The following is a 14,789-nucleotide window of genomic DNA, read 5'->3' as shown; positions in this document are numbered from 1 at the left end:
TTTAGTGTCCCACTCTAAAACTAAGGCATCTTCCTGAGTTCAGGGTTCATGTTCTTTCACTGAAGAACTCAGACATTCCCACAGCCTTGCTGTAGCTTCTGAGTACTGTTCTTAAAATCCTTCTGACATGTAAGGTCTGCACCTATATTCTAGCAACCAGTTGGAAATCCCCCCGGGAATATGTTGCAAATGATCCAGACTGAGTGTCCATATGACACTTTCCATCCTCACCAAGCTTGATTTGTGACATCACTGTTCAGTGGTGTGGTCCTCTTTGTACAGCAGCAGCATCTCTGGAATAAATCTCCTTCCACAGCCTCCTCTGCTTCTGAGTTCAGGCATCCATCACTTCTTATGCAGGTTTTTTAAATGCCTTCCTAACTAACCACCCTTTTCCTACCCACTCCCTACTCCATCGTGTGCTGACACTAAACACACTTTCGTTGCTAAGATGCAGCTGTGAAAATCCACTCCTTCACAGTGCGCTTCTGGAGGGGAGGGAGCTTGTGTGTTCACATCTCTGTTCTGGACCTGCAGCACCATGCCAAGTAGAAGGCTATTGATAAATATTCACTGTAATGTTTTCTTGCTTAGACACCTTCCATGTCTTCCTGCTTCATTCAGAATAGAGTCAAATTCAGGTGGAGTCAGGACTTAGTCCCTAGGCAATTCTGTCCTCCATAAACCCTTACACAGTCAAACTCAGCCAATGAAGAGATGTCATCCAGCCTTCCTTTCCCCAGGGATGCTGCTGTCCATCTTTGGAGCCAGCTTTCAAACCTCACCTCCTTAAGGAGCCCTGCCCAGGCAGACCCTCTCAGAGAAGATATGACCCATCACCGGTACACCCTGTGCCTCTATTATGGTGTGGGGTGTTTGGTGGTGGTGGTTTGGTTTGGTTTTGGTTTTGGTTTTGAGACAGAGTGTCACTGTGTAGCGTAGCCCTAGCTGGCCTTGAACTCACAGCGATCAAGTGCTGGGATTAAGGTGTGCACCATGCCTGGCACAGGTATTTATGCTTATACTTTCCACTGCAGGTAATAAGTCCTTTGTAAACCTGTGGCATCTAACACAGTGCTTCCTACAGAGCAAATATATTAACAAACACCTGCTAAACAGAGTTAAGTCAAATCACAACCTGTTCAGAATATCAAGAAATGATCTTCTTGAAAATTTTAATCTCATGATACATATTACACACAAAAGTAAAATTCTTAGGAAAGGTACTTTTAAATAAATGAATGACAAATGTAAATGTGTCTTCTTTATTCAAATGAGGATTCACTGCTTGGTTAGGCTTTTCCCAGCATGTGGTAAATGATTATATGTAAATATGCTATCAGTAAAGTGGTAGTGTGTTCAGATATAGGGTCACGGTTCAGAGAAGCTAGGCCCTCGGAAGGCGCTGAGGCTAAAATGGGAGCACCATGCAGGCAGTCCATTCTGAACAAAAGTCTTCCACCCAGATAAACTCCAGAAGCTTTTCAAGTCCAGGTTTTTTCCTCGTTCTTTCTCTGTTGGTATGTCATTAATGTGCATAGGTATGTCACTGTTCTGACTTGATGTCATTACTAAAATAGGTTTGAGGAAAATAGAGATGTGGCTTGGTGGGTAGAGTGCTTGCATAGCGTTCACATGTGGTTCAGTCTCAGTTCCACATAAAACTGGATGCCGCAGTACATGCCTGTAATGCCACTGCACTTAGGAGGCTGAGGCAGAAGGATCAGAAGTTCAAGGTTGCCTTTGGCTACATATGGACTTCAAGGATAGCTTGGCGACATGAGACCCTGACTCACAACCAGAAATAACCAGGAGTTCCTAAACCCCTATGTATTATGTATGTATTAGAATGTATTGCTTCTTTATTTTGTTATCATGGCTTTTGTCTCTTAGAAAACATCAGTATATTATTAGCCCCTTTTTTTTTCCAGCCATCTTAGCCATAAAAGAAGTACCTGGAAGTCTAAAGATATTTCCTTAAATTAAAAGAAGGTATTGGCAGTGTTATCTAAATATTACCTTTTTCATTTGTTAATCGTGTGTGTGTGTTTGTGTTACTGGTGATCCAATTCAAAGCTTTGTGTGTAGTAGGCAAGCAAGCATATATTACTTAGCTAAATTCTTAACCTTCTAATTTTAAAAGATTTCTATGAATTTCTTATGAACTCTCTTTGTAGGTGATACATAAATATATACATATATAAATTCAGAAATAAGACTTCTTGAATCCTCTTAGTCTAGGCATGTACCTCAGATTTCTCATTCTGATCAATTATGGCAATACTCATTACCATCATCATAAAAGTTTGCCTTTAAAAGAAAGTTCTATTTAAATGAAGGTCTCAAATCTTCCTCCAAGCATCTAAAACTAACAATGAAATAAAGATGTGATTAAACAGAATATCTGTATACACTGTGCATATATTTGTATAAAATTTGAAAAATTCTCTTTTACAATATATGCTCTCCAAAAACAGTATGTGTTGACAGTTTTGTACTTAATATTCTGAGAGAAACTAGCCCATATTTATTTTGTGAAACTTGTACCCTTTTATTGTATATAAGACTCAAACCTGTTCTGTGCCCCAGGTGTGGGCTCTTCACCCAAGCTGTATCTCCAGCCATTTTGCTGTCTCTTGAATCCCATTATACACAAGATTCGTGTTTTATTTCCCTGTGTGGGCTCTGGCTGTGACAAGTCTTTCTCTGTCCTGTCAGCCAGCTCCCAAATAATAACACGGAGACTTCTTATTAATTATGAAGACTTGGCCTATAGCTTAGTTTTGTTCCTAACTAGCTCTTATAACTTAAATTAACCCATTTATGTTAATCTACATTCTATCACATGGCATTACCTCCCTTCCATCTTATACCTCCTGTTTCCTCTCAGTGTCCCTGGTGTCTCCGCCCTTCATCCCAGAGTCCTCTTTGTCCCCAGAAATCCTGCCTACCCTATTTCTAGCTATTGGGTGTTCAGCTTTTATTACACCAATCACAGCAATACATTTTCAAACAGTGTACAAATATTCCACAGCACTGGCTCTGTTGCCAGGCTGTTTCTAGCATTACAGATGCAAGAACTCCAGTTACAGTTGTTATAAGCTGCCATGTGAGTGCTGGGAACTATACCTGTCCTGTGCAATAACAGGTGTTCTAAACCACTGAGCCATCCCTCCAGCTCAGAAATTACACACACACAATTTTGACAAGAGTGTCTTAGAATCAAATAAGCTAAGATTAAATGAACAATTACCAACTAGAATGACTACTCAAAATCAAGACATTTTAAAATTTATAGATATTAATTTTTGAGAATTTTATATATACATAGACTATGTTTTGATCATATTTATCTCCCATTCTTTCTCCTAACTCCTTAGGTCCACCTCCTCACCCCTCCAAACTTCATGACTTCTTCTTTTAATAGCTCACCCAGTCTAATTTGTGTTGCACACATATCTGTGTGTGGCCATCCACTGGGAGCATGGTTGATCCAGTGCAGACTACATTCTTAAAGAAAATCAGTTCTCCCTCCCTGAGAAGTATTGGTTATCCATTGCAACTCAGCAAGGGATGGGCTTGCAAGCCCCTCTCTGCCCATGCTGGAATGTGGACTGGCTTGATCTTGCTCATGTCCTTATGGCCTTTTTGCCCCTCTATGAGCCTGAGCCTTTGGGAAGGGTGTGACAGAGATGTCCCTTTGGTGACTGAGCCTTTGGGAAGGGTGTGACAGAGATGTCCCTTTGGTGACTGAGCCTTTGGGAAGGGTGTGACAGAGATGTCCCTTTTGTGACTGAGCCTCCATAGACGTTTATTCTCTGCACTCTTTGATCAGTCATGAGTTTCTGTGTTAATCACCATCCACTGCACAAAGACATTTCTCTGACGAGTTTTGAGAGCTGCACTTATCTGTGGGTAGAGAGACATGATTGTAGAGGGCAGTTTGATAGTACATCCATTCAGCAAAATAATAATAGTAGGTTCACCCCTGGAGCCTTTGATTTCCCCAGCCATGGACCCTTGTTCAGATTTACAGTACCAGGTATGCTCCTGTAAGCAGGGCTTATGTCTTATTTTTAACACAATATCATATTAATGTACAAATATCTTTCATATTTAAGTTTGTTTTTGAAAACTATTGCACTGTACTTTTTATTCTTGTTTTCAGTTGATAACTACTAGAAAAAGCAAAATATTAAATAGTACCAGTGATTTTCAAATTGCTCTTCTATAAGTGAAATATAACACTAAATAAATTTTTTAAAAACTTTATAAGTCAATACCAAATTAAAGTGAAGAAAAATGGATTCCAAAACTTAGAAAATAGGGTATAATATTGAAAGAAAGAAGGGGCCAGGTGTGGTGGCACATGCCTTTAATCCTAACGTTCAGGAGGCAGAGGCAGGGAGATCTCTGTGGGTTTGAAGCCAACATGACCTGTATAGTAAGTTTCAGGATAGCCAGGGCTACATAGAGTCCTTGGGGTGGGGGGAGGAAGAAAGGAAGGAAGGGAAAGGAGGAGAGGGAAGGGAAGAGAGAGAGGGGGCAGGGAGGGAGGGAGGAAGGAAGGAAGAAGAAAGAAAACTGATTTGGTTATCCTCACAAATGAAAGATCATGGGTTTCAAATACATACACTAATAAGTTATTTACAAGATGATGATTACAAATTCACTACTTAGATTTTTTTCCTTTAATCTCAAACTGTTTCTGAATGCTACATCTCACTCCTTAATATTCTCCTACAATCTAACATATGCATTTTTTTTTAGCTTATAATTGCCCCAGGAGTAGAAGAGACGGCTTTAACAATTCGACAAATTGCAGACCACAATTTAATGACGTCGAAGAGAGATCCTCATGAATGGTTGGATAAATCCTGGGTTGAAGTTTCACCGTCTAAGGTTACTTTTTCTAAATGTGTAAATTGACACTTGTCAGGCAAAAAGCCATGAATACCTGAATTCCCTTCCTGACAGCATGTCTGTTTCCACACTTCCCAATTGTTAGAAATTCAGGGACAAATTTTAATCTATAGACTAAAGTAGGTCCATCTCAAAAGACCACTGTCTGAGGAGACACCCCCTGTTTTGCAGGAAGAAATGAGCCTCCTCGACTTCCCGTGCATTAACCCACTGGTGGCTCAGCTCATGTTACACAGAGCACCTTCGCTGCACTGGCTGCTGAGGGCAACGCCCACGGAGCTTCAGGAACTCCTACCCCAGGTTCCTGGCAAGGTTCTGAAGGTGGGTGAGAGCACAGGCTCCTGGGTGCATTCCCTGTTCAGTTCCGTGTTTGCACCACAGGCATCACTAAGTGATGGTGTCCATTCCTGGTTCAGTTCCGTGTTTGCACCACAAGCATCCCTAAGTGATGGTGTCCATTCCTGGTTCAGTTCCGTGTTTGCACCACAGGCATCGCTAAGTGATGGTGTCCATTCCTGGTTCAGTTCCGTGTTTGCACTACAGGCATCCCTAAGTGATGGTGTCCATTCCTGGTTCAGTTCCGTGTTTGCACTACAAGCATCCCTAAGTGATCGTGTCCAGCTTTGTTCTGAACACCACATAGGAAAGAAAGCACTTACTTGAACTAACTTTCATATGGAATTGCCATTAGCTATGCATTTAAAAGCTAGCATAGATAACTCAGTACAGTTTAGCCCATTTTAGGGCATTTTGAAATATCATTGTATTCATAAATAGTCAGTTAACATGTGTTTGCATTACCCCTTCCAAAAATCCTGATGTCTTTTGCTGTAGCAGGGGGAGAGAGTTTTAGCTTTATTGATATTTTTAAATTCTTATCAAGGAATAGTATTTGTGTATAATTTGTATAACTAAAATAAAATCCACTGCATTTGTTGTGAACCTAAAACATCTCTAAAAACACTATTAAAATTCCATTGCAAAGCTGCTAGAAAATAGATGCAAATTACAATGTTCTCTTTTAATGGTGTTTAATTACTTTTTATGTTAGTATGTGGCTCAATGTAGTATCTATGAATTTAGCTAGGCATTGTTTGCTTTTCTAAACTATATTAAACTATTATTTTTAATTTTTCAGCATTTTTGTAGCATCACTTCCTTGTTCAAGATTAATTCTTCCTCCATGACAATGTCACCTCGAATTTCATCACTTCAGGAGGATATGAATGAAACCAGTCCCTTTATTTCTCAGAGTTCAGCTCTTGTCATTCAGGAACATGAGGAATATCATTCCTATGAAGACTCAGAAGAGACAATGCAGGAAGGCACAAGACAAACACTGAGCATGTTGCCATCTGCAGCAGCATCTCACAGTCAGACCAGCTACTGGAAAGACTCCATTTGTGGTCCTAACACAGTGCAGAATAACCCCTTTCTAATTAATAAGGAATCAAAGAAAGTGACTTGGCATTCCTTTCCAAGCCAGGATGATTCAGAATCAGGTGTCTTTTCTTTGGGCCTAACACAAATAAATTGTGAACCTGAAGTGTCACCAGCTGATACTCAGAGGAGAGTTACTCATAATTTTGTTAATTATCCTAAAGCAAAAGGAAGCAGAAACATGCAAGTGTCCACCCCTGTGTTTTTACCAGAGGGCTCTCAATCCCACCTTTGTTGTGACTTTAAAAAAAATGGTGACAGGAAACAGACTTATTCATTTAATTCAAGCTGTGGAGCAGAACAGACTACCTACAACAAATGGTACCCACAAAACAATGACTTACCCAGTAATCAGCCAGAGTGTCTGTCGGATAAATTGGAAGACTTCACATACAGAAATTCAAACGCTGGCATTGGCAAGACCTTTTGGAGAGAACTGCCATCTGTCCCCAGCTGGGATTCATTCTGTGCTCCTGATTCTAATGTAAACCAAAGAGGATTCAATGGCCTTAATTTCTACCAAAGAGCTGGCAACTACTTAGGACAGAGAAGGCTCCCTGAATCTTCATCTAACTGGGGAGATTATGAAACACCAACAGGTAACACTAGTAGTTGGTACAACAGAGTCTAGTTATGGTTTTAAAAGCTACAGCTAGGGGCTGGGTAGATGGCCATGGTTAAGAGTGCTTATAGCTCTTACAGAGGACCTACATTCAGCTCTCAGCACTCACTTTGGGTAGCTCATACCACCTGTAACTCAAGTTCCCGGGATATGACACCTCTGGCCTCCTTGGACACCTACACTCACATGCACATACCTACATGCAGACTCATACACAAATACATAACTAAGAATCAAATTTAGTGGCCTAACAAAATATTTCAAATTCTTAGAGTATCAAATGAACCATACCTTCAACTTAAGTTTAAAATAGCACTCAGAAGGATCTCTGAGTTTGAGGTCAGCCTGATCTGCTAGTAAGTTCCAGGACAACTAGGGCTACATAGAGAGACCCTGTTGCAAAACAGACAAACAAAATAGGGGAAAAAAGGGAAGAAATTTAAAATAAAAATAGCAAGCCTAAGTAGAGCAGATGATCAGGATTAAACAGAGGAATCAGACTGTTAGCTACATAAATCTATCTGGCTAAGATTTGTTGAGATGTTAGGGGATGGTGACAGCTCAGTTCCTAAGGTGCTTACTGTGCAAACATGAGGACCTAAGTAAGTCTGTACCCAGAGCCCACATACAAAAGCCTGACATTGTGGCCATGGCTTGGGACCTCAGCACTCAGGAGGCAGAGACAGGTGGATCCGTGGGCTTGCTGCTAGCCAGCCTTACATATTTGGCAAGCTCTAGGCCAGGAAGAGACTCTGTCTCAAAAAAATCAGGATGGATCATACCTGAGGAGGAACAACACCCAAGTTGGTCCTCTAGCCGTCACACACACACACACACACACACACACACACACACACACACCCCACGATGCTAGATCCCAGGTAAACCTTTTCTATGAGTTGTTTAACTTTATTAGAGAGGAATCCCTGTCAGCTTCACTTTGACGGATAATTTTTACTTGTCTGAACATTTTATCATTCACCTTTTAAAAATGTTTTCTTGGTCATAATGCCTTTGTTTTCTGTATAATTTATTATGGCATTACCCTGAATATCTAGAATAAAATGTTAGGATCTCATAAGGCATATGAATGTGGCTTTGCCATGACAGGTAGCTGGGAATGAGAAGAGAATTTTAAGCTTCAAAACTTTTTTCATAGGCTCCTTCAAAAGATTAGAGCAGAGCCCAGGAAAGACAAACTCACACTCTATTTTATTAAGAGAGGGCCTCCTAAACCTCACTGATGGTCACCCTCCCCACTTCCCTGCCCTGTCCCTGCCTCCTAATGGCTCCCTGTGGTCCCACTCAGTAGCCTTGCTGCTCTCATGTCACATTATTATATTGTTTTCTTTGACACACCCTATGGAAGGTCTCTTTACCCTTACAGCCCCTCCCCTGGTTTGATGACCTCTACTAACTGTAAGTAAATTTGTTGTAACTCTGTGGGTTTGGTTCCAGTTTTGGCACCAAAAATGTGAATTTTGCAACTCTGGGAGTACAAGCAATACCTTGAGCTGCTTAGGACAGCTCTGGTGGCTGGAGCTGCAAAAAGGCAGCCCAACCCTGGAAGGGAAATTTTCTGACTGCTCAGGAGAGTCACACCTGGAACTGCTTCAGCAGGGAAGGCTATCCTGACTGTTCGGGAGAGTCCGGCTATACCTGGTGTGGTGGGAAATGGTCTCCCTGCAGGATATAGCAATCTTGCTCCTCTCCTGGAGAGCCGCTACAGCTGAGCTTTGCTCAGCCCACACTTAAGGGGGCTTCCTAGCAGAGCTCTGCTTCTCCAGCCTAAAGAAATTATAGAAATATAGCAATCTCCTCCGGCTCAGGAGGAAAGTGTTACTTTTTCAGCTCTTTCAGCTCCTCCTTCTCTGTCCTGTAGTTAGAGTTTTCCTGCCTGGCCCACAGTCAGGACAAATCTCTCTCACCTGCCAGGCCCATAGACACTCAGAACCAACCAAGTAAACACACAGAAACTTACATTTTTTACAAACTGTATGGCCGTGGCAGGCTTCTTGTTATCTACTTCTTCTATCTTAAATTAACCCATTTCTATTAATCTATACTTTGCCACATGGTTTGTGGCTTACTGGTGTCTTTACATGTTGTTTGTCATGGTGGCAGCTGGCGGTGTCTCTCTCCAGCCTTCTGCTTCCCACAATTCTCTTCTCTGCTTGTCCCGCCTATACTTCCTGCCTGGCTACTGGCCAATCAGCATTTTATTTATACAGAGCAATATCCACAGCACTGTCCACTGAGGCACATCTCAGCAAGGGTCTTCTGTTCAGCTCCTCCTTGCTCTGTCCACTGAGGGATGTCTCAGCAAGGGGGTCTTCTCTACGCCAGTGAATAAAGATCTACACACCCAAAACTCTTTTGAAAAAGAGATTTATTTGGGAAGGAGGAGTCCAGGAGAGTAGCTGTCTCTACCAAGGTGGAGAGAACAGCTCTTTTCTAACTGACTAGGCAGGGCAGGTTGCTTGGGGCCCAGGGTTCTACTGTCCTGCTCTGTGATCGGTTGGTTTTACCAGTCAGTTGGCCAGGGGCAGAGATGGCTCTGATTTGAGCCAAACTGTTTCTTTCACTGACCTTACTTAGCTTTTTGACACTAATTCTAAGGCCAGGGCACATTTCTTTCACTGACTCTGATTCTAGGGACCAAGAACGTTATTTGGTACTGGTTTCAGAGTCAGGGCATGTTTCCTTGGTTCATTTCTGTGGCTCATGTCCCAAACCCAGGCTATATTTCTTTCCCTGGTCCTGGGCCCCAGGGCCAGGATTCTGCTGTCCTGCTCTGTGAGTGGTTGGTTTCACAAGTCAGTTGGCCAGGGGCAAAGATGGCTCTGATTTGAGCCAAACTATGTTTCTTTCACTGGCCTTATCTTAGCCATCTTTCCCTAGTTCTGGGCTCCAGGGTCAGGGTGGGTTTCTTTAGCCAGCCCCTCTTCCCTACACTAACCCTGTACATAAGTACAAATGATCATCCAAGCACCACATAAGAGAATAATAGGCATAGTGTCTTTCAGTACCTGTCTGTTCACTTAACATCCTTTCCACTTCTATCCATTGTTCTACAAATGTTAGGATTTTGTTTTTCTTTAAAACTGACTAAAGTCCTGCTGTGTATATGCATAGGGATGCTGTTAATATGGTTCCTGCTGTTTAGTTCTGATTTTCCTATCAAGAGTCATGCATTTAGCTGACGGTGTTTGTGTGTGTGTGCGTGCATACTTTGTTACAGCAACTTTATAAATGAACCAGATCAAACCCCATCCTTCTATTCTAGAACAAATTATACAGGTGAAGTCTATGGATGCTTGACATGGAGCACTTCCCTATATAATTCTCCCATTCTCTCCATGAGAAAACTGCAGAAAGTGTCTCTAAATTCTGACATCATTGCTTGTAGGCATATTGATGGAATACTCATTTATCTATGTAAATTTTAATTCATTTAGTCTTGAATAATTAATTTTATATTGCATGTGTATATTTTGTGGCATGTGTGCATGTATGTATGAATGTTCATGTGCGGGTGCACATATACTGATGTATATGCACGTGTGTGTGCATATGTGTAGAAGCTGATGTCTGGAGTCTACCTTGACCATTTCTACCTGTCCATTGAGGTGGCCTCTTAACTGAACCTAAATCTCACTGAAAATACAGCTAGTGAAGCCAGCTTGCTCCAGGAACCTTCCAGCTTCTGAGTGTTGGGACTGCCATGCCCACCACATTCACAAGGATGCTGGAACTGCCATGCCCACCACATTCACAAGGATGCTGGCCAGCCATGCCCACCACATTCACAAGGATGCTGGAACTGCCATGCCCACCACATTCACAAGGATGCTGGAACTGCCATGCCCACCACATTCACAAGGATGCTGGCCAGCCATGCCCACCACATTCACATGGATGCTGGCCAGCCATGCCCACCACATTCACAAGGATGCTGGAACTGCCATGCTACCGCATTCACAAGGATGCTGGAACTGCCATGCCCACCACATTCATATGGATGTTGGAACTGCCATGCTACCGCATTCACAAGGATGCTGGAACTGCCATGCCCACCACATTCACATGGATGCTGGCCAGCCATGCCCACCACATTCACATGGATGCTGAACGGGTCCACATTGCATAGCAAGTGCTTAAGGTGCTGAGCCGTCCCCCAAGCACTAAACAGTGTATTTGAAGTTGTCAACATACAGTTTTCTCTGTTTAGGGCTTTTTTCTAGCTTCTAATTACTTGCACAAAATAATTCTCCCATCTAGCATGAGTCTTTGATGGTGCTGTCTTCACTGTCTCTGCGGCAGATACTGGCTTATTTAACGTGGCACACCAGTGTCTACATATAATTGTCCTTTTATCTTCTGCATAGTGGCTGTGCCTTAATCGACTGCTACTTCAGCCAGCAATTGCCACTCCGCAGCTACCGGCCTGCTTCTCTGGCAGCAGCCTGGAGAGGATTCTGTTCTGCAGGCACTGGCCCTGTCACTGTTGCTAAAGGCAGCTTTAACTGAATCTCTATTGTTCTATTCATGAATAAGACTCGAGACTCAAAGGCTGGGGTGAAAACCTGCTCTCGGAGAGGCTGAGTAGCAGCTAGCTAACCTCTCCTTGCTGGCAACCCTGAAAGACCAGGGCCACTCCAATCCCTCCTTCCTACTTCCTGTGTGTGTGTGTCTCTCCCAAATGCCCTCTGATGCTCAATGATTACTTTCTTCAACTAGTTGCTAACTCAGCCTCCTGAACCAAGGCTAATTTTATTTAATCAAAACAAATGCAAACTCAGGGTTCACAATGTGATCGAATATCCCTCAACATAGAATGTTTAAGATACATAATTTTCAAGTCAATATTGATAAGTCATGGGCAGTTTATCCACAGGCTCTAAGATAATTTTCCACTTGCCCTGTACATATGTACTTGTGATCTCTTTAATATAATTACCTACTATATTACTTTTTAAACTTACTAATAATGACACCTAGCTCATGAAGTTCTGATGTAATACTCTCAGGAATAATTACTAAATTTTAATTTTTTAACCTCTTTTTAAAACTGATTCAGTCAGTCAACCTCTATAAGGGTTCAAATCTATGGCAATTAAAGCTAATATGTCATATATAATAAGTTCATATAAAGTGAGCCATTCCTGGTCATCTCCTGTCATATGTTAGGAGTGAGGATAATTTTTACAGTGTAAATACAGGAGCAGAAATAGACTTATAACTGACAAGCAGTAGTCTTTTAAACATGGCGTACTAAATACACTGGGGTGCTGGAAAATGGCTCAGCAGATGAAGGTGCCACCAAGGCTGCTGGTCCCAGTCCAATCCCCGGGACCTAAATGGTGATAGGAGCACAGGCTCCAGTAAGTTGTCCTCTGACCTCCACATGCACGTACACACACACACACAAACACACACACACATGCACACATGCACACACATACACATGCACACACACTTCTCATGCAGAAGTTAATTAAAATTTTTAAATAATGATGGTGGAATAAAAGCTGAACAGCTAATAAAATGTAAGCATATTGAATACAGTATGAATAGTTTCAGTGGTGTACAGAGACAAAGAACAGAGCATTGTGTGAGTTTAAAGTCAACTGGAGTAAGCCTTGAACTTACTCTAATCTGTAAAGATATGCTTGCTGGAAACCTTCAGGAATTAGGAAGCCTGCCTGAATTGCTTCCTGAACTATTTCCAGTGGTTTTATTTAAAAATATTAGAACCATCCGGGCGGTGGTGGCACACGCCTTTAATCCCAGCACTCAGGAGGCAGAAGCAGGTGGATCTTTGTGAGTTCGAGGCCAGCTTGGTCTACAGAGCAAGATCCAGGAAAGGCGCAAAGCTACACAGAGAAACCCTGTCACGAAAAAACCAAACCAAAACAAACCAAAACAAAACAAAACAAAAAAGGGGGGGTTGGGGATTTAGCTCAGTGGTAGAGTGCTTGCCTAGCAAGTGCAAGTTCAGTCCTCAGCTCCGGAAAAAAAGAAAAATGTATTAGAACCAGAAGGGGATAATGGAATCTGGGGATAAGGAATGATTCACACAAGCTATGTATGTACTGATTTTAGACACAGAGCCATTAGGTACAGGTGCATTCATGGCTTTTATTGGTGGTGGTGGTTTTGTTGTTGTTTTTCTTGAGACAGGATTTCTCTGTGTAACAGTCCTGGCTGTCCTGGAACTCACTCTGTAGACCAGGCTGGCCTTGAACTCACAAAGATCTGCCTGCCTCTGCCTCCTGAGTGCTGGGATTAAAGGTGTGTGCTACCACTCCCCAGCTGCAATCATGTTTTTTAAAATAACTATTTTTTATAGTTACTTATCCCAATAAACTGGTTTTCCTTTTTCTCCTTTTGATAGGCTTAATGTACTCACAAGTACCACAACCCAAAAAACAACGACTAACATATGAAAAAGTCCCTGGAAGAGTGGATGGACAAACCCGGCTGAAGTTTTTATGAAGAACAGAAAAGACAATGCCACATGCCAGATTCTACTTTTTTTTTTTTTTTTTTTTTTGAGACAGGGTTTCTCTGTGTAGCTTTGCGCCTTTCCTGGCTCTTGCTTTGTAGACCAGGCTGGCCTCGAACTCACAGAGATCCACCTTCCTCTGCCTCCCGAGTGCTGGGATTAAAGGTGTGTGCCACTACCACCTGTCTCAGATTCTACTTTATGATAATCCAGTAACACAATTATTTAGGTTTGATTATAGTCAAAAGAAATACCATTATTTTTAGATGTCCTTAGTGTTTCTAGCTTATATCCAATTTTCATAATCTATATTCTGCCCTGTAACTTGCATCAAAATCTGATTTGTCAATTAGCTTAATAAACATAAGACCTCCAAAGTATTCAAATTTATGTGTACTTCACAAGCATTTTGTCTTTTCAGATTTGTTTTTCACTTATATGTATGCATGTGGAGGCCAGAGGCCAGAGCTGCTCTAAGTTCTCATGATAGTCTTTTTTTGTTCAGATTTAATTTTTCTTAAATTGTGTGTATCTGTGTATTGGTATGTGCATATTGAGTGCAGTGCCTGTGGAATCCAAAAGAGGACATCAGAGCCCCTGGAGCCTTAGTTCTGGTGTTTGTGAGCGCCTGATATGGTGCTAGGAACCACCCTCCAGTCCTCTGCAGGAGCAACACGCACTCCTAACCTCTGAGCCCTCTCTTGGGCTCCCCACCCCATTACAGTCTTAGGATTTGAGGGAAGATGTGAGGACTACAGCACAGACAAGTGCAGAACTGAAGCCAGACAAGCTCCATGTCATTTCCCTAAGCAAGTTAGAAACAGGAGTAAAAGGAAATTTTTGCAACTTAAATTGTGGGAAAAGCTCGCATTCATAATATACAAAGCATCCCTTCAAATTAAAGGGAAAAAGAAACCTAATAGGATAAGTAAAATATCTGAACAGATAATTCTCAGAACAAGACTAACTGTTTAAACAATTAGGGAAAGCAGTTTCATTGTTCATTATACAGATTATTGTCTATTATATAAATCACTTTTTTTAACTATGATAGTGACAAAAATGTTGAAAATAGATACCCAGGGCCAGCATGTCAGAGACTACTTTCCTACATTGTCTGTACAACCTTTTAGGGCCCAGTTTAGGCAACTGCTAAATAATAAAATGTAAAGTGACTATATAGTTTGAATCAGGAATTATATTACTGAGTTTATATTAAATAATTATCAACTATAACATGAAGTCTACTTGTAATAGGTAAAGATTATAGACAACTTGTTACCAGGAGAGAGGGCA

General features: G+C 41.6%; 1 protein-coding gene across 1 annotated transcript in view; it reads left to right on the top strand.

Annotated features, from left to right (window-relative positions):
- Shoc1 (shortage in chiasmata 1) overlaps positions 1 to 13,483 on the top strand; it is an 82,906-nt gene extending 69,423 nt beyond the window's left edge. The window contains 4 exon segments of the mRNA XM_036179886.1: positions 4,771 to 4,902; positions 5,095 to 5,244; positions 6,062 to 6,962; positions 13,383 to 13,483. Of these exon segments, the coding sequence (XP_036035779.1) occupies positions 4,771 to 4,902; positions 5,095 to 5,244; positions 6,062 to 6,962; positions 13,383 to 13,483 (1,284 nt within the window).
- Positions 13,484 to 14,789: the final 1,306 nt, after the last annotated feature.

Source organism: Onychomys torridus, chromosome 2 (genome assembly GCF_903995425.1).
Source record: "Onychomys torridus chromosome 2, mOncTor1.1, whole genome shotgun sequence".
Classification (NCBI taxonomy): Eukaryota; Metazoa; Chordata; class Mammalia; order Rodentia; family Cricetidae; genus Onychomys; species Onychomys torridus.
This window is presented reverse-complemented; position numbering and strand designations above follow the sequence as displayed.